Raw genomic sequence first — 20,813 nt, 5'->3', positions numbered from 1 at the left:
ATTAAAGAGGGGGCATGGCGGAGTTCCACAGAGTGGGGTCCACCACAGAGAAGGCCCTCTCCCTCATCCTCACCAGTCTAGCTGTCCTGGCTAATGGGACAGAGAGAAGGCCATCCGAGGCTGATCTTGTTGAGTGGCCTGTCTGCTGTTGCTGGAGGCGCTCCTTAAGATAGGCTGGGCCGGAACTATATAGGGCTTTAAAGGTCAAAACCAACACCTTGAATTTGGCCCGGAAAACAACTGGTAACCAGTGCAACTCCTTCAGCACTGGAGTGATGTGATCCCGCCGGCGGCTGCCTTTAATCAGGCGAGCCACCGCATTCTGTACCAGCTGCAGCTTCCGAACCGTCTTCAAGGGTAACCCCATGTAGAGCGCATCACAGTAGTCTAAACGAGAGGAGACCAGGACATGTACTACCGATGGGAGCAGATGGTCAGGAAGGTAGGGGCGCAGCCACCGTATCAGATGGAGTTGGTACAGCGCCATTCGGCTCTTCATTTTCTTCATATATGACATCCTCGAGTTCTTGCATGTTTTATCCTCTATACCAGCCTTGGAAATAATTGCACAATAGTCATTATCCTGCAAGCATTTTAATACACTTGCTTATGGGAGTCATTATGGGAAAGAAAATAAAGAACCAATTACTGTTTAAAAGACAAACCTTCCTTCCTGCTCACCTAGAGTTCATGCTTACTCACCAGAAGTACCTATGCAAATGATTATTTGCAAGCCTGGGGATGAAAGAGGAGACCTCAAAGGTCAGATAGCATGCAAGATTTTTTTAGCTCTCCATTGAGACATCCTGTTGCCTCTGAAGAAGAGTCCTACAACTCAAAGCATGTTAGGCCTTCATAAATTGTTTCTGGTATACCTTTTAGGTCTCCTCTTTCCTTCATCCATATCCTAGTAGCTTTCCTTCCTTCCTCTATTTTTAACCCTGAGTCATAGTCCAACACAAAATTATATGTTCCTAAGCTGACTGATGTCAGTGGGGCTCATCTGTATATTCATTCCATTCGTTCTGATTCACACAGCTCTTTCTAAGATGCTCATTATTATTATTTAATTATTATTTAATCAACGTTTATACCGCTTACCATATCTAAAGAGATCTGTAAGTGGTTTACAAAATCGGAGATTAAGGGTGCAATCCTATGCATGTTTAGACACAAAAAAGTCCTAACCCTAACCCCATGGCTGGCTGGGGCATGCGGGGTGTTGTAGGACTTTTTTCTGTCTAAATGTGCATAGGATTGCACCCCGAAATACATTTACTGCACACTGTTTTTATTCTGAAGACCAGATGCTCTCCAGTACTGCTGAGTTGTAGCTGGCTCACCAACCGGTAATCCAGTTTCTGGAATCATCTCTATTTTATACTATCAAGCAATCTTTCCTCAACACCACGCGCACGCACACACATGGAAAATAAAATTCAGTCCTAGCGGCAAAGATCACTGTGTGATCCAAACATGTTTGGTGTTTCCAATGCAACCATTTTTTTCCTTCTGCTAGGGAAAAAGTAACAAAAACTTCCAGATGACCTCAGTGTTTTGTGGGGAGTGCTTTGCACGCACAATGGTTTTCCACTGACCGCTGCTGTTGTCTCCTCCTTTTTGGCAGCACATTGCCCAGCAGCTCCAGAGTCTCCTGCAGTGGCTGATGGGTGTGCCGGCTGGTTTAAAAATGAACAGAGCTTTGGACCAAGTGTTGGGCCGGTTCTTCTTGTACCACATCCACCTTTGGATCAGTAAGTGCACCTGTTTTCCACTATGACATCTGGCAAAATCCTTTGTGTCAGGGAAAAAGAACCAGCCTGGTGCCCTCCAGATGTTTTGGACTACAACATATGTTATCCTTGACCATTCACCATGCTGGCCAAGAGTTGTAGTCCAAACTTCTGAAGGGCACCATGTTGGGGAAGCCTAGCACCAGGGGGCGTTCCCAGCCACTTCTGTTTTTATCCTTGGAGTTCAGACAGTGGTTGCTCCTCTCAGTGGCAGCTGAATCCCTGGCTTTGCCAGGGACTCAGCTCCATGGGAGCAGTATGCAGCGCATGAAAATGCTCAGCCAGCTCTGGGAAGAGCAGCTGCTCCTACCACTGCCAGCCACTTGCTGCCTGCATCCCCGCTGTTATTTCAGATCTCAGTTTGGGAAGAACAACAGGAATTCCTCCCAGGAAGATTTCTCCAATGGGCAGGGCTTGGAGGCTAAGCCCCGCCTCCTGGAGAAACCCAAGGCAGCTGTGCGGGCCAGATGGGGAACCTCCATGGGTTGCATTAAGCCTGTGAGCCGGAGGTTCTACATCCCTGCTATATAACCCTGGTCATATGGCTCCAGATTCAGCCTTTCCAGAGGGGCCCAATGAGTCGGGGATCAATATGCTTTGGGATAGCGGGCGGGCTGTCTAGCAAGGAGTCACAGGGCATGTAGTAAGGTGTTGTTTCAGCACTGGCTGGGCCCCTGGGGAGCAGGTTTTTAGCTGGCTCTGCTGTCCCAGCCCTTCCTGGCCTGACATCAGGGCCCTGATCTGGAGCAGGTGAGGAGTCTTGCTTTTCCTCACAAGTAGGACTTGGGACTGGTCAACCTCGTGCTACCAAATGGGCACTGTGCCTCCAGTTCCGGGCTTTTGTTTGGACACAGTCCTGTGTTGGTAAGTCTAGAACAGGGTCAGGGGGTGGGGGGCCTGGGGAGTAGAGTAGGACTAGTCAGTGTGCATTGGTTCCTCCAAACCTGCTGCCTCCTCAACTGGAGCATCTTCCAAGATGGCGGTTTCAGGAGGATTATTGGTATCTGTGGGCTCCCCTTGCAGCCTGTAAGTATTAAGGCCAGCAGTAGGAATCTCCTTTTCCTCCTAGTTCCCATCCTGTTCTTGGCTGGTCCTGCTATGAAGGTGTGGGGCATGACCTTTTGTGTGCTCAGAATACTTGGAGTCCTCTTCAGTCACAGAAGGGAATAGTCCAGCAGTTTTGTGAGGACCTCCTCCAGCTGTTGTGGCATTCATGGATAGCACTAAGCACCCAAAAGGGCAGCCCCTTCAGGGTTTTCGCTTCTCGGGTATCATCCCACCATACAGTGGCTAAAAAGAGGGGGCCAAGCCAATTTGCCCATATTCAATTTCTATACATTAACCTTGGATTTGTTGTCATTTTCCCTGACTTCAGAAGGCTCACTAAGGACTCCTGAGGGCCAGCATCAGCACCCGGCATCCTTGGGCAGCTGACAAGGCCCCAGCTTCCTGGAGAGCCCTTTGCAGATGCCTTCTCTCCCCCATCACACTCCTTTAAGTCTAGCCACCATTTAAATTTCCCACAATGCTCTAGTGTAGCATTGCTGTGGGGCACGATGAGCCATTAAATGCAGCTAGACCCAGCCACCCAGCACTGCTCATGACACTCCACTGATGGAGGAAGGAGCCTGCCAGAGGGCACTTTGCCCAGGGCCCCTTCAAACCTGGAGCAGCCCTGCCTGGGAGAGGTACACTCCTGGTGTCTGAATGGAGTGGGCTCATTGCATTAGGTCAGGGGCGGGCAGAAAGTAGATCTCCAGATGTCTGGGACTTCAACTCTGAGAAGCCCCTGCCAGCATGGACAGCGGTCAGGAAGTCCAACACATCTGGAGATCTGCTTTCTGCCCACCCCTGCATTAGATTTCTATGGTCTGCACAAAAAAATGGAACCTCTCCGCATGAATAAAAAACTACGGATTAAAAACACACACCAAGGGAACATATTTCATTGTTTAAAAAAACAACAACACCTCCCTCCAGGCTATATAATGTAGCATGTATTATTTATTTATTTATTTATTTTATTTATTTCTATACCGCCCAATAGCCGAAGCTCTCTGGGCGGTTCACAAAAACTAAAACCAAACAACACACAATAAAACAATTTAAAATATATAGAACATTAAAACCACAATATAACAATACAACCACAATAAAACCTAGCAGCAGTACAGGAGTTTAAAATACAGATTTAAAACAGCAAAGATAAAAATTTAGAAAGCTAAAATGCCTGGGAAAATAAAAAGGTCTTCACCTGGCGCCGAAAGGAGTACAATGTAGGCGCCAGGCGAACCTCACTAGGGAGCTCATTCCAGAGCCGGGGTGCCACAACAGAAAAAGCCCTCCTCCTGGTAGCCACCCGCCTCACTTCCTTTGGCAGGGGCTCACGGAGAAGGGCTGCTGCTGATGATCTTAAGGTCCGGGCAGGCAAATATGGGAGGAGGCGATCCTTCAGGTAACCTGGCCCCAAGCCGTTAAGGGCTTTGAATGTTAACACCAGCACTTTGAATCGGGCCCGGAAATGGACCGGCAGCCAGTGCAGCTGGAAAAGTACTGGCGTAATATGAGCTCGCAGGCCAGTCCCTGTTAACAATCTTGCTGCCCTATTTTGGACCAGCTGAAGTTTCCGGACCGTTTTCAAAGGCAGCCCCACGTATAACGCATTGCAGTAATCCAGACGAGAAGTTATCAGAGCATGGATAACTGTAGCTAGGCTATCTCTGTCCAGATAAGGGCGTAGTTGGTATACCAGCCTAAGCTGATAAAAAGTGCTCCGTGCCACTGAGTTCACCTGTGCCTCAAGTGACAGTTCTGGATCCAAGAGCACCCCCAAACTACGAACCTGATCCTTTAGGGGGAGTGCAACCCCCTCCAGAACAGGTTGATTATCACCTAGCCGGGCAGACGAACCACCCACTAACAGTACCTCCGTCTTGTCTGGATTGAGTTTCAGTTTATTGGCCCTCATCCAGTCCATTACCGTGCCCAGGCACTGATTCAGGCCACTGCCTCACCTGGTTTTGATGAGAAAGAGAGGTAGAGCTGGGTGTCATCCGCATATTGATGGCACCTCAGCCCACACCTCCGGATAACCTCCCCCAGCGGTTTCATGTAGATGTTAAACAGCATGGGGGATAGAATAGAGCCCTGTGGAACCCCATGGCACAATTGCCATGGCACAGAGCAATAATCGCCCAGCACCACCTTCTGGAATCGGCCATCCAAGTAGGAGCGGAACCACTGTAGTGCAGTGCCTCCAACTCCCAACCCAGACAACCTATCCAGAAGGATACCATGGTCGATGGTATCGAAAGCCGCTGAGAGGTCCAGGAGAATCAACAGGGTCACACTCCCCCTGTCCCTCTCCCGGCAGAGGTCATCCCACAGGGCGACCAAGGCAGTTTCCGCTCCAAAACCAGGCCTGAAGCCCGATTGAAATGGATCTAGATAATCCGTTTCATTCAAGAGTGCCTGGAGCTGTCCTACAACCACCCGCTCAAGCACCTTGCCCAGGAAGGGGATGTTGGCCACTGGCCTATAATTGTTAACATCCTCTGGGTCCAGGTTAGGCTTTTTCAGGAGTGGTCTAATTACTGCCTCTTTTAAAGCGGCAGGCACCACTCCCTCTCTCAAGGAGGAATTTACAACCTCCTGGACCCAGCCGGACAACCCCTCCTTGTTTGATTTAATAAGCCATGAAGGGCAAGGGTCAAGCACACAAGTGGTGGATCAGACTTGGCCAAGCACCTTGTCCGCATCCTCAGGCCTCAGTAACTGAAACTCATCCAATAAAACTGGACCAGACGGTGCTCTGAACGCCTCTACCAATGGAACTGCATTAATCGTGGTGTCCAATTCATGACGAATCTGAGAGACTTTATCCTCAAAGTGCTGCGCAAACCCGTCACAGCGTGCTACCGAGGGTTCCACCGTCTCTCTCCCTGGCCCAGAATGTAACAGGCCGCGAACCACTCGGAAAAGCTCCGCCGGACGACACTGAGAAGATGCAATGCTGGTGGAAAAGAACTGCCTCTTTGCCACCCTCACCGCCACAGAGTAGGCTCGATAGTGGGCTCTTACCTGTGTTCGGTCAGACTCAGCACGAGTTTTCCTCCACCTGCGTTCTAGCCGTCTCCCCTCTTGCTTCATTGCCCTCAGCTCAGGTGTATACCAAGGAGCTGGCCGGGCTCTGCTCAGAGGGAGAGGGCGCTTGGGCGCGATCATGTCAACCGCCCGAGTCATCTCTGCATTCCACAGAGCGACCTGGGCTTCAACAGGAGCACCAGCCATACCAGCAGGAAAATCCCCCAGAGCCCTCTGGAATCCATCGGAATCCATTAATCTCCGGGGGCGGACCATTTTAATAGGTCCCCCACCCTTGCAGAGGGGAAAAGGCCGCCAGAAGTCTAAACCTCAGCAGGAAGTGATCTGACCATGACAAAGGGACAGATGTTAATTCCTCTACTTTCAGATCACCATCCTCCTGCCCAGTCGAGAAAACCAGATCAAGCGTGTGTCCTTTTATATGCGTTGGGCCAATGACATGTTGGGACAGCCCCATGGTTGTCATGGCGGCCATGAAGTCCTGAGCCGCCCCGGATACAGCGGCCTCAGCATGGAAGTTGAGATCCCCCAGGACCATCATCCTGGGGGTCCTCAACACCAAGTCCGAGACCACCTCCGTCAGCTCAGGCAGGGAGTCTGATGGGCAGCGGGGTGGGCGGTACACCAACAGAATCCCTAATCTGTCCCGGGTACCCAACACAAGGTACAGACACTCAAGATCTGCACTCGAATGAGCAGGAAGCCTGGAGAGGGAGATTGAATTCCTATAGACCACGGCAACCCCCCCTCCCCGACCCTCAAGTCGGTGTTGGTGCTGCACTGAGTACCCAGGAGGGCACAGCTGGGAGAGAGTGACCCCTCCCAGTTCCCCCACCCAGGTCTCAGTAATACATGCCAGGTCAGCCCCCTCATCCACAATCAAATCATGGATGAGGGAGGTCTTATTTTGGGCCGACCCGGCATTCAGCAGCAGCAGCACCAGACCCGAGGGCAGACTGGTAAGGCTGCCAGGAACCATCAGGTTGGGGGAAGAACCAGAAGAGGGGACAGCTGTAAGGTGTCTAGCCCCTCTTCTCCTCAGCTGGCCTGTTAATCCCCCAACGCCATACCTCCCCCTGCCCGTGACCACAGTTATGGTGGCACCTCCCCCACCCCCTGAGTTATCCAATAGTCCTCCCAGGCACATATTAAAATATTAAGATATAAAATATACAACAGTTTAAAAGAATATAAAAGAGATAAAAGAGAACAGCAGCTAAGAAGGCGCAGATAGTCCACGTTTGCCCCTTCCCCTGGTCTTTAAAGCTGCTGCCCTCTGCTGCTGCTGCTATTTGCTGCTGGTGTTGTGGCTGCTGGTGTCTCTGGAGAGGCAGGTGGGTAGATCTTGCAACTCCAAGTGCGACGCTAAGTGCGCACTTAGCGTCGCACTTGGCGCGACGCCGAGGCACTGCCTCTGGCAGCCCCGCCTTAAGTACCTGTGGGCGGGGGCAGAAGCAGGCTCAGGCTCAGGATCCACCTGGTGCAGCTGCTGGCTGGTCCTCCTTCCCCAGGCTCCTTCCCGAGCAGCCTCTGGCAGCCCCGCCTTAAGTACCTGTGGGCGGGGGCAGAAGCAGGCTCAGGCTCAGGATCCACCTGGTGCAGCTGCTGGCTGGTCCTCCTTCCCCAGGCTCCTTCCCCTATTAGTGTTTAGTTTAGTGTTTTAATACTTTCCAACTGCATCAAATCAACATGTGCAGAGCCGAGTCAGGACAAGATTTGTAATGCTTCTGTCATTTAAACCAGGGATGTCCATTTTGGTCGCTTTGGGGTTTGATCCAGCTCCCAAAGAGCCTTTCTGCGAAGAGGCCTGACTAAATTTCAATCATGATGTGGTAGAAGGTTTTGCAAGTTTCACCCATAACAAAAAGAAACAGCTGCTGTTGTATGCTTCAGTGCTGCATCTCTCTTTTGGATTTAGCCAATCATGCTAAATGTTTTCACCTACAACTCCCTTGATCCCCTCACCATTAGCTATGCTGGCTAGGGCTGATGGAAATTGTAAGCGTAAGCCTACAAGTGGCCCACCCCTGGGATAATGCCTGTGCCATACCTGAGGGTATCTGCTCTGCAGCTGTGAAGCCCTGATTGCTAGACAGCACTTGCTGTGTTAATGAGTCTGACCATTCACGAGGACGCCAGCTTTCATGACAAAATATGCCCACAGTCCCTGTACTGTTGTCTGGGGGACAGAGGGAATTTGGAAGATGGCTATGCTCAGTTTAAGCTACGGGTGGGCTTTTTCTTTTTCTTTTTTTGCCTCCAAGGGCTGCACGCCACTGGTGGGCATGGCTGAAGGTGGCAGTGGCCAGGTCCTGGGATGCCAGCAACTGGGACCAGGGCTTGTGTCCCTATTGCCCTTGCACTCACACACAAATGTGTATGTGTGCACACACATAAGAACATATAGGAACATAAGAAGCTACCTTATACTGACTCAGACCCTTGGTCCATCTTGCCCAGTATTGTCGACACTGACTGGCAGCGGCTCTCCGGGGATTCAGGCAGGCGCTTTTCCCAGCTGTACCAGGAGATGCCGGGGATTGAACCTGGGGCTACTGCATCTAAACAGGTCTCTGCTGCTGAGCTACAGACCCCCACACACCTTTTCCCCTTGCCCCCCCCTTGAATACACACATGCAAACATGCAGGCTTCCCTCATCTCTCTCTCTCTCTCTCTCTCTCTCTCTCTTTCTTGCTCACACACATACACACACACTCTCCCCCTCCCCCGCCCATCTCAGTATGCAGGGATAAGGTTTAAACCTCCCCACCCTGTGCACTGAGAGCCCATCACACTCTCTTCAGCTGTTCCCGGCACCAGTCAGCTGGGTGGGGAAGGGGGAGGCACACAATTTAAATTGTGGGGACAGTATGCGGGGATGATCCTCCCCACACACTGCCCTCCGCATCACAATTGTGTTGCCGCAGCTCACCAAACAGCTGTTTGGCAGATTAGGGACCACAACTGTGACAGGGGGAATGGTGTGCGGAGTGATCTCCCTGCACTGCCCTTCCCTGCACAGTCGTGCTCCTTACAACCCACTGGGCAGCTGTTTGGTGAGCTGCAAGGGTGTGATTTGTGGCAGTGGCAACAGGTGGGGGAAGTTCAGCGGGGTGTGGGCCCAGGCATCTGAAGGCCTCCAACAGCCACGGGTCACCCACATGTGGTTTAAATTAAAGCAAAGTGATTAAGGGCGCAATCCTATCCAGATAGGTGGCCACCTCCGAACTCAGAGGCAACCGCCTATCCAAAGCAGGGCAGGACAAGCTCAGAGGGGATCATTCTGACCACACTTCTCCTGCCCTGCATTTTCAGCTAGATAGCTGATTGTGGCTGTCTAGCTGCGGCAGGGCTGCGCGGGGGAGGAGGCTGCTGTATGACACATAGGATGTGAGAACCGGAGAACCGACCTCCCCCCACTTCCGTGCTGCCTTGGAGGCAGCGCGGAACAGCCCTGTCCTCCGCACTCGCAAGAGGAGCACGGAGCGGCCGAAAAGGGGCATGTCTGGGGGAGTTCCAGGGCAGGGAGGGCGGAAATGCCTGTACGACACATAGGATGTGAGAACTGGAGAACCAACCTCCCTGCCCTGGAACACCCCCAGACATCCCCTTTTTGGCCACTCCATGCTCCTCTTGCGAGTGCAGAGGACAGGGCTGTTCCGCGCTGCCTCCAAGGCAGCATGGAAGTGGGGGGAGGTCGGTTCTCCAGGAACCAACCTCAGAGCACAGACTCCGAGGTTGGTTCCCAGAAAACAACATATCCCATGGCCATCTAGCCGCTGTCTAGCAGCCATAGGATTACTCCCTAAAGCAAAGTGAGCAATAGGTTTAGACCACAACCTCTTCAGGTGCAGGAATGGAGGGGTGTGGACAGAGGCCTTTGTTCTTTTGGCAGCAATTATGCTCTATCCTCAAGAAAAAGCTGAGTCTGTTGATGAAGGCTTTTCTTCTATTTGTGCCTGAAATGCAGTATCTTATTCTTGGGGTTGTTACAGTTAGTTTAAACCACTTAGGAGTTTCTTGGGCCTGCTGGCTGCCCGGCCTTGAAGTCTCAGGACGACCGCAAAGAGTTTCAGATGGCAGTCCAAAGATTGCTAATTCCAGAGTGCTCCTAATCAAACTAATAAGACTGCTTCGGTGGGTGGTCTGTTGTGGTCTTCATTTATGGGTGGAAACCACGCCCTCGCCTTACATGGCCATTATGTAGGCTCCCGTTGCCTGAGAATCACTGTGCATGTTCTCTGGCATGTGGTGTTCTCAGAGAATGTAGTGGCGTACTGGTCTGGTAATGTGGTAAAAACGTTGAGCCAGGAATTCCTTAGTTCACATCTCATGACCTTGTTAGGCGGCCTTAAGTAAGCTACTATTCTTTTAGCCTCAGGCGTGCACACAGGCCTCCAATCTGTAATGTGGGTATAATAATAGTTATTTATTGTATTTATAAAATAAAATGTTTCCAAGCTGGCTTTGAACATAAGGAATAAAGCCAATAATGATGCAGTTATGAAGGGATTTCATCAGGTAAGCCCATGTAAAAAGTTTTAAAGGAGAGTCTAAATGCCACTGTAAAGACAATAACACTAAATTGTAAAAAGCCTTGCAGAGCAAGAATGTTTTTCACAGCTCATCTAAAGACAGTGAAAGAAGGTACGTGGCAGATTTCCCCAGCGAGAGTGTTCTACAACCATGAAGCCACAACGAAAAGGCCTTGTTCCTCATATCCATTAGTCCAATCTTAACTAATGAGGGCTTGAGTAGATTCCTATGAACACAAGTAGCCTTCAGATAACCTAGTCCTAGGCTCCTTAGAGCTTTAAACGTTAATAACAGCACTTTAAATGGAGGCCGGAAACAAATTGATGAGCAGTGCAGTTGGTGTAATGCTAACCTAATTTGCATTATCTTGGTAATCCTTACAATGATCCTGTATGTGAAACAATTTTTGAACACTCAGAAATGCTTTATAAATGCCAAGTGTTATTATTATCTGTACATTCTTTGTGATAGTTTCCATTCAACATATGAGATCTTGGATTACCATGTTCTGGAAACACTGGAACTTGTGGAGAGAGAAGCTAAACGTGATTGTTCATGCAGAATTTATTGTGGAAATGCATCTAGATCAGGTTTGGGCAACTTCAGAGGGTCCTGGGGCCAATTTCCCACCCCCAGAACCCACTGGGACCACATACCCCTGCCTCTGAAGTCGCCACCACTGAATTGCTGCCGAAATTTGGCAGCAAAAAGCCACATTTTCACTTTAAAACAACGCACACGGGAAGCTCCAGGACAGCACAAATTTGCATTAAAACAAGGTGCACTCTCTCTGCACACCTTGCAATTTAGCAGTAGCAACTTGAGGGCTATGGGGGCCACAGAAAAGGCCAGGGGCACGGTGGGGAGACGTGTCCTGTGGACCATGTGTTACCCAACCATGATCTAGATGAACTGGTGCACATCTGGGCATTTTTGCTTGTGAAATTCCCTCCATCCTTGTTCTGCTGAATGTGACACAAGGGTTTTGTTCACCATCAATGCTCCACCCTGCTCCTTCTGCCTCTTTTGTTGACAGGCTGGAACGCACCTGCCATAGGAGTCAGGCCAAGGGATTTGTGCAAGCTGCATACAGGTGTCATGTGCATGGCTGGATTTGGCCTGCTGAATGAACATGTTAGGACCCATTCTATGGGATCACTGCTCCAGTTGGAGGAGAGTCTATGAGAAGTTTGTTTTTTGTCCTTCCCTTTGTGGGAGATAGAGAATTTCCCTTTTGGTGCTACCTTGGTTTCCTCCTGTGTTATTCAGAGCCCTCAATGAACAGGGGAGATACTCTTTTCAGTGTTGCCCTTTCCATTTTTTCCCCATTGTTCAGGCTATATCCACCTGATGTCTCCATTCATTGAGATGATCCTTTGGTATGTTGGCTTATCAGCCTGTCTAGGCCTGACTGTGGCCCTGTCCATCCTCTCCGACATCATTGCACTCCTGACCTTCCACATCTACTGCTTTTATGTCTACGGAGCCAGGTGGGTGTGCTTTACCAGCTGCTGCTTGACTTACATCCATGGGCTGAGAATCACTGTGAACTCATTACTAACCAATGCAGCTTAGTGGCAGTGTGTTGTAGCTGAGCTTATATCACACCATTCATAAGCTGACTGAGTGGATTTTAGGCAAGTAACTTCCTTTAACCTTCAGTTCTCCATCTGTAAAATTGAGAGAATTATTATTTCCCTTAGTTGACAGAAAGAACAAGTTACTGGCCCATTTTGGACATAATCATCTCAATCCAACAAACCATGGTTTGTTAAACCAGGAATAAGCCATGTGCCCATGCACTTCTTCCTCCCCTCCCCTCAATTGCATGCCTTAATTCAGTAGTTCCTGGCTTGTTAAACCATAGCTTCCCATGATGTGCAAGCCAGGAAACTGTGATTTCAGCAGTCCCTGGAAACTAGGATTAAACCATTATTCAATATCCTGGTTTGTAGAGATTGCTCAAGTCACAGTTTCCTGGTACAGATGTCACAGAAAACTGTGGTTTATCAAACCAAGAACTATTGAATTTAGGCATGCAAGAAAGCATGGGCACATTGTTCTTTCCTGGTCCAAAAAACTATGGTTCATTGGATCAGGATCATTACATCTGAGCCAGGCCAAAGTTTGTAAAACATCTTGTATGGTGCATCATGAGCTCGTGTAACATAGCCTTTAAGAGTATCGGCTATAGACTAGGAAGATGCTGGTTCAAATCTTGCCTCTGTGTTACTGGGCTGTTGTAAAGGATAACTTAGGTAATGGATGTAGAGCATATTTATTTATTTAAAAAATTATGAGTTACCTTTTGGCCCAAATAGGGCCCCAAAGGTGACTTACAATTAAAACTTAAACCAATGAAGACATTAAATTTATGAAAACATTTTAAAAATTGAACACCCAAAGGTGCTATAGAAATATTAAATATTAGCATTTTTATTTATTACATTGAAAGTCCTCTATAAAAGACATTAATTAAACATTCAACATCAAACACCATTTGGGTGGACATGGTATAAGTCTACTGATTTATTAAAGTGATGCCAGAAATGAACTGGATCAACGCTACCAAAATAACTTTGTTACTGTAGCATAATGATCTTTTCACTGTCGCATATTTATGGGATATTCACCACATTCCAAATCTGTCATAGTGGGGTGAGAAAAGAGCATATGAAGCGGCTTTTTACCAAGTCAGCCCCTTGGCCTGTCTAGCCACGTACTGTCTGCTAGTCTGCCTGGTAGCAGGTGCTCTCTGGGGTCTCAGGTAAATGTAGGTATTGCTCAACCTTCAGCTGACCAAAACATTGACACATGGAGCTTGTCTGACCCACTAGAGGGCATCACGCTCTTTACTGTCATGAAGAGAGAAAAGGGGAGCATGTGTATGCCTAGCTATCCCGTTTCATCCCAAATTCATCAGAGTTAGCTTTACGATAGCCTTCCAAACAAAATATTCTTTGCTGCATGTTCTGTATCCAAACAAAGGAGAACAATTGGAGAAAAGAAACCCAGGGAAACAAAGCAAGGTCTCGTAAGGGTAACCCTGCCTGAGAATAAAATGGCAGCCTCTTCTCATTAGACTATGGGGAACCATGAGTCCAAGGTGGTCAGAGTTGCTGAGCTTTTGAAGAAGGAGCCTCAGAATCAAAATGGAGTCCTCCAAGGAGGAGGTTTTAGATTCTTCATTTACAGAGTCAGATTAACAACTGACCAATAGAACCTGGAGATCTACCCCTTTGGCCTGGAAGAAATGGGAAGTGGCTGATTAAAAATCAGTCATATGTACAAGAGGCCTTAAGCTTCAATCAGTGATCTTCAAGAGGTGGGTTGGACCCACAAGTTGGTCATGCTCTGACTTAAAATGGGTTGCATCAGTAACATCATCACCACTTTTGCTTGCTCATCAGGTTTTTTAAAAGAATGAGAGACAGGGAGAGAGCGGTGGGGAGTGGAAAGTAGGGAAGACTGAGATGAGGGAAGAAAAGTGAAAACGAGAAAGATGGACATATATGGTCAGGAATTTTAAAAGTGGTGCCTGTGTCTGAAAAGGGGAAGGGCCACAGCTCAGTGGTAGAGCACATGCTTTGCATTCAAAAGGCCCCAAGTTCAATCCCCTGTCATCTCTAGGAAGGGTTGGTGAAATCTCCTCTCTGAAACCTTGGAGAGTTGCTGCCAGCCAGGCAACCTTTTTGGGCCTGCAGGCATATTTGGCAATTTGATCATCAGTCCTGGGCACCACCACCAAATGGATGCCATGGAAGGCATGGCTAGTCACACAGGAGAAGTAACTTGGCCAAAAGAGTGAGTACAAGGTAGAGGTGAGGTCTAAGCCCCAACACAATAAACAATTCTTTTGAACACACTTGATACCCAGAAATTTATTTTACAGACAGTAAACACTTTTTTCTTCCTGACTCCTCTGTCAGCAATCTCATTCCCCCCCCCCTCACACACACACACACACAATATATCCATCATGCATGTATGCATACACACGCACACACGCCCTTCCCCTTTCCTCACTGCAAGCAAAAAGGTGGGATGGGTAGGGCACCTTGTTGGGCACCAAGAAAGGTGCACATTGCCTACCCCCGGTGTAGGCAGTCCTGAGTCAGGTGGAGCAATGGTCAGAAGCTTCCCATGTTTTCATCTTGAAGTCTGCTAATGCAAGGGATGGTATGAAGTAGTGGCTTTCAAGCTTCTGCCTTAAAAACAAGACCTTTTCCAGATGGACCTGCCTGCTGAAAACTCCCCACACCTCTCCCCCAAGACCCCACTGGATTGCACAGCATGATTCCAAGATGTGTTCTGTGGTGCAGACTTGGTTGGCACACAGGATACTTTGGGGGGCCCTTTAGGGCCCCCCTGTCACCTCACATCAGCCTTCCTCAACCTGGTGCCCTCCAGATGTGTTGGACTGCAGCTCCCATCATTCCCAGCCAGTTGCCCTTATGCCCCAGAACACACCCCTGTGTTCTTCTACAGCTATGCATTGCAGAAAAATATCTGTGTGGAGGGCAATCTTTCAGGGAAGCTTCTCGGCCATTACAGAGCCTTCTTATTGAGTATCCCTGGTCATCTTCCAAGTAACACTTTTAAAATCACTGATCTTAAGGCATGTGGACAACAAAAGGCACACACGTTGTTCTGGACACATGCAGCCTGTGCACTTTGCTAATACTTTATTATGTAATCTTATGGCAGCCTTCCCCAACCTGGTGCCCTCTAGATATTTTGCACTACAACTCCTAGGCAGCAGGGCCAGTGGTCAGGAATGCTGGTGGTCAGGAATGCTGGGAGTTGTAGTCCATAACAGCTGGAGGGCACTAGGTGAGAGAAGGCTGTTTTATGCAGTCAGGCCCCTTCTAAACTGATCCATTCCTACTATATAAGTGTGCATGTACGAAATGGACTCTGATGCAAAATATGGATTTCTGAGAATCCCATCTTTTGGTTTGTTTGCAGGGTTTGACCGTGGGGAGGGAGCAGGAGGTTAAAGGCAAGTTTTAGTTTTTATGGTTGAAGAGAAACATTTGAAAACGTGGAGGCAGAATCTGCTAAAACTGCAGAAACCAGAGACTGAAGAAGACTTCCAGTGGCCAAGGAGGCCCACGCCCCAGCCTGGCCCTCTCCTCAGTTTTTTCCTTTCTGTCTAGTGCCCTAATGCTTCCCAAAATGTTTGGAATGCTATGAAAAAACCCCATATTACAGCCAGAGAAATGAAACTAAATATTGGCCAACAAACACAATTCCCCATCATGAACCTGCTCTGTGTGTGGATCTCCACATGAGAGGATAGTGCTGTTGTTTTTAAACAGCAGCAGCAACTAAAAAAGAAAAAAAGAAAACGTACTCTGGGAAAGAGGAAGAAGTCATGGGAATCAGATCTTTGGGCCACTACACACATTATACAAAATTCCATGTGGGAATTCTTTAATATGTGAATTAGTTCTTAGTCTCTTTCCCTCCCTCTCTCCCGTCCAGATGGCCCTGACATCAGGATTCCGTGCTGCTCTTTTACCCTTTCCGCACCCCACAGTCAAGTTCTCCAGGGTGGTTCTGCCTGCACGAATCCCTTCCCGTCCTCATAGCTTACAAGTACCAATAGCCGCTTGTGCAGCACATAGAGTTGGTATCCCGTGCTGAAAGTGGAGCGGGGGTGTCTCATGGATAAAGATACCTGGCTTTCTCCAAGAAGCATCCGCCCCTCCTGGATGTGCTCTGTAGCACCTAACTAGGATAGGTGGAAGCTCTCATTTGAATGGAGTCTGTTGCTGGTCAGCTTGCTGAGCAGTGTCCTGCTGGACCAAGAGCACATAGATCAGCCTTCCCCGTTCTGGTGCCCTCCAGATGTGTTGGACTCCAGCTCCCAGAATTCTCAGCCCGCACGGCCTTTGGGAATGATGGGAGTTTCGGTCCAGCACATCTGGAGGGTATCCAGTTGTGAAGACTGACATAGATAGCTGTTTGAGTCTGGAATGCAGGTGCTTTCCCTTTAGTCCTGATTCTGTACTTCCCTCTCATCTGCACACAGGCTCTACTGCCTCAAGATCTATGGCTTGTCCTCCCTGTGGCGCTTGTTCCGTGGGAAGAAGTGGAATGTCTTGAGGCAACGGGTGGATTCGTGTTCCTACGACTTGGACCAGGTGGAGGCTTTCGGGGGGTGGACGTGGGGGTGGGGGGAAGAAATCTGTGTCAGGGTGTGGATTCACATGTGCGCTCTCCCCGCCATGCATTCAGGCGATCTGCAAACGTCTTAATTTGACGTCCTTTCCCTACCATGCTGTTTTTCTCTGGGAGCGTATCTGTAGGTGTATTGGCAGAAATAGCTGCAATTAAGTCCTTTGTGTGCTTGATGTATGCATACTGAACACCATGGATGCTGGCGCATACCAGGAACATGCAGGCCCACTCTTACTTTTTCCCCATAATGTAGCCAAGAGCAGCCTCCCTGTTTATTACTGAACCCTCAATAGCACAGCTCTCTGCCAGCCAATTTTCTGCCCAGCTTTCTGGCAATTATAGCCGAAGGGGGCTCTAATCCTGAGAGACCCCTCTGGCAGGTGCCTGATGCCATGTAAGTCAGAGCACAGGATAATGGGGTGGGGGTCGGGGAAAGGGAAGCAATTTGACTAAAAGACACCAAATAATTACAGCCATACCCAACAGTGTTGCCATAGTTACCTTCTGCTTTGTATTTCTATTAAAAGGCCCTGCTTAATTCACCTCAGATGGAGCTGGGCCCACACGTTCCTATTAGGATGTGGAAAAGGATTGTGGGTGTGCAGAAAATTGTTCTATCAGCTTCTTACCCTTTTCTAAATGTCAAGCCAACAGCATGACCAGTGTTGTGGTCGTTTTTCCCCCACCCCCAGCTTCTGGAAAAAGAAAGAAAAATGGGGAGAGAGGCTTGGTTTTGAGAAACCTACTTACAACTGTGGGGGTTTTTTCCCCTTTGCCTGCCTGGGGAGAGAGATCACTGGAGGGGCAGATGGGTGGGTGGCTGGATCTTCTCTCTGGCTTCTGCCATTGTCTCTCTGATCTTTGCAGAACTGCTGTGTGTACCTTCTTTAAGCCGTGTTTGCTGCTGACATTTGTCTGAGGGTTGTTGTTCACACATCCAAGTCTGGAGCCAGACAAGGAGCGGTCACTGCTGTTAGGCCCTTCAGCCATCATGTTCCTTGTTCTTGAGCCATTGATCATTTACATCAACCCTCTCCAACCTGGCAGCCTCCAGATGTGCTGGACTACAACTTCCAGCATCCCCAACCAGCTGGGGGGTGCTGGGAGTTGTAGTCCAGCACATCTGGAGGGCACCAGGTTGGGGGAAACTGTTTTATATCATTCTCACTGACACCACTCTAATGGTATGTACTCCTTCTGTGGGAACTAGCAGGGTACCTCCATTTTCTTGTGTCTGCTTTGTACCTGAGAAAACTCAAGTGGAAGTCAGTTGTTTTGTACTGACTTGGAACAACTGAAAATCTGGTCCTTTCCTTAGCAAACTGTTAAAATCCCCTCTTCTCCCACTCCTGTTTAGACCCTGCAAATCCTGAGGCTCAAAACTGCTGCTAATCTATACTGCCCAAATAAGTGGCATCATGTTCAGCCCTGCCAGAGTCTCCTTACTATTGGAGAGTTGAGTAGTCCTAAAAGTTTAACCTCCTCTGTCTCCCTGCTGAACCATCTCATAGGCACAAAAGAGGAGCCTTGCTGGGTCAGACCAGGGTCTGTCTATTCCAGTATCCTGTTTCCTACAGTCACAAACCAGGAGCCCCTCAGAAGTCCACAAGCAGGACATGAATGAAGGCAATCACCGTCTTCCACTGTTGTTCTCCAGCTACTGGCATCCAGAGGCACGCTGCCTGTAATCTGGAGAGCAGCATATACCCATCCTGACTAGTAGCCCTTGATAGCCATGTCCTCTATGAATTCGTCCTAATCTCCTTTTAAAGCCATCCAAGCTCATGGCCATCGCCATGTGGCATCTCTCTCTTCTGCTTGCCCCCTTCCCTCGAATGAGCCCCCTGGTGGTGATAGGTTACCAGAGGTGTAGCGGTAAATAGCCGTGCCCCCACCATTTCTAGCCGTTTCTGTCTTTACTAGGAGCATGTCTGTTGCGAAGGTCACGGGTCTTAATTGCCCATACAAGACAAAGCCACCCCAGAATTCTTTGTATTGTAGTAGGTGTAGCTCTCCATTTCCCCCCAGCTACTGTGAGGACTCCAGCCAAGCTCAGAGGGGTTGGCGGATGATGTCATCGTCCCTGCTAATCAAAAAGTGCTGGTGCTTTGGCCTTGGGAGTCCTGGCTCCGCTACGCCGCTGTAGGTTATTCAGCAGCCTGTGCCTCCACCTCAACCCAATGCTCACTGACGCCCTTGCTTATCAGAAGCTAATGTGGCATAGTAGCAAAGGGCATAAGCCAGGAAGACCCCAGTTCAAATTTCATCTCAGCCACAAATTCACAAGGCGGCTGTAGTTCTCTCAGCCTCATCTGCGGTATGGGGGAGATCATTCATTCATTCGTTGCATTTATATCCCACCTTTCCTCCAAGGAGCTCAATGTGGCATACATGGTCTCCCTGCCCCATCCTTCACCTTCGCAACAATCCTGTGTGGTAAGTAAGGTGTTAACTGCCAACCCCTTCCATCCCTCCTCGCAACATTCATGTATCACCTTCTGTGGTTCTGGACTCGGAGCATCACAAAAACGTATCTCTGAAGATTTGAAAGGAAAGAGAAATTCCTTCTATCTCATGCCATGGCAAAAGTGCTCTTCTGGATGGTCACCTCATGGCAGGCTCCTTCCCCACTCAAACATATGTGAGGCTATGGGCTCTTTAAAGGTAAAGGTGTCCCCAACCAGTCGAGTCTGACTCTAGGGTGTGGTGCTCATCTCCATTTCTAAGCTGAAGAGCCAGCGCTGTCCGAAGACGCTTCTGTGGTCATGTGGCCGGCATGACTGAACACCGAGGTGCACGGAGCGCTGTTACCTTTCCCGCCAAAGCGGTGCCTATTTATCTACTTGCAGTTTCTTGCTTTTGAACTGCTAGATTGGCAGGAGCTGGGACTGAAGACGGGAGCTCACTCCATCACGCGGCACTTGGGTCTCGAACTGCTGTCCTGCCGACCTTCCGGTCTGCAGTTTAGCATCTTAACCACTAAGCCACTGTGGCCCCTATGGGCTCTTTACAGCCCCACATATTTCCCCCACAGATACATTGGTGAACTAGTCACTCGTATGTGGGACTGCACAGGGACCATGAAGAAGAAGTGCAGTTTGCTTCCCTGTAAATAGCATTCTTTGAGTGGCCACCTGTGCACTCACACAACCCAACTGCCTTCCCTGCTGCTAGTGATGCTTCTTATCTGTCTCATTCATGTGTGCACACTGCAGAGGTTGCAAAGGAAGAGAGCAGGAAAGGATTCTTCAAGGCATGCGCACTAGGCAGAATGTTTCTCCTTAAGGGGAGGGGGATTGAGCTCCAGCTCCCAGGACAGAGCTCTAAAATAGTGGCCAGGCTGGATCTACGCAGAACCCATATGTATAACCAGACAGATCACTGCTCGAAAACACCAGTTACAGGTGTGCAACCTGTTTTTCTGAGGTCCACTTCAGAGTGTGTATGTGTGGTTTGTATTTTTCCTGATGACTCGATGGTTCTTTCTATGACTTGCCCCAGGACCGGCCCAAGACATTTTGGCACCTGGGGTAGAAAATCCAAATGCCCCCTCTCTTCCTCTTGCCCCCACCGTGCACACTTATTGTGCTGCTCCTGTTCACTCACTGGAACTTGCACAGGAGACCATCCTGGTGGACTGTGCCCAGTGAGGCAGATCTGCCTGCCTCCCATCCTACTGCCCTGAATGGTGCCCATGTTGAAATGCTTCATGGCAGGGCCTCTTCTGGCTTGTTCTGTCAAGGGAGCTTTATTGGGGGGTGAAGAGGAAATAACTTTGCTGATGACATAGAGAATGTGACTCTTCCATGTTCCCACAGTCTTGCAGCTTTGCATTTCCACCACACCTAACTTTTCCTTCTATAGTGAATCTCTGCTAATATTGGATTATTTGTGTCTTTTTCCTCCTCCAGCTGTTTATTGGCACTTTGCTATTTACCATCCTGCTGTTTCTTCTGCCCACAACTGCGCTGTACTATTTAGTCTTTACCCTGGTAAGTTTGCATTTCTTGGGATTTTGGTGCTGCTGTTCATACATTCATTGTATAAATGAATGTATAATTCATGTATAATTCTCTTTTCTTGAGAAGAGAAGACTGAGGGGAGATAGGATAGTGCTCTTCAAGTACTTGAAAGGTTGCCACAGAGAGGAAGGCCAGCATCTCTTCTCGATCATCCCAGAGTGCAGAACATGG

The 20,813-nt window shown here is 49.0% G+C and overlaps 1 protein-coding gene across 10 annotated transcripts in view; it reads left to right on the top strand.

The window, feature by feature from the left end:
• The window catches only part of PIGQ (phosphatidylinositol glycan anchor biosynthesis class Q), an 81,626-nt gene that overhangs the window by 27,471 nt on the left and 33,342 nt on the right, over window positions 1-20,813 (top strand). For all 10 annotated transcript variants that reach the window (XM_084818752.1, XM_084818756.1, XM_084818758.1 and 7 more), the window contains 4 exons: window positions 1,628-1,754; window positions 11,771-11,924; window positions 16,472-16,583; window positions 20,532-20,612. In XM_084818752.1, the coding sequence (XP_084674878.1) occupies window positions 1,628-1,754; window positions 11,771-11,924; window positions 16,472-16,583; window positions 20,532-20,612 (474 nt within the window). The remainder of the gene's footprint in view (window positions 1-1,627; window positions 1,755-11,770; window positions 11,925-16,471; window positions 16,584-20,531; window positions 20,613-20,813) is intronic.

This window comes from Heloderma suspectum, chromosome 12, assembly GCF_057233095.1.
Source record: "Heloderma suspectum isolate Gila_16-S chromosome 12, 16-S_ref, whole genome shotgun sequence".
Lineage (NCBI taxonomy): Eukaryota > Metazoa > Chordata > Lepidosauria > Squamata > Helodermatidae > Heloderma > Heloderma suspectum.
Note: the sequence above shows the minus strand (reverse complement) of the source record. Positions and strands in the feature narration are given on the sequence as shown.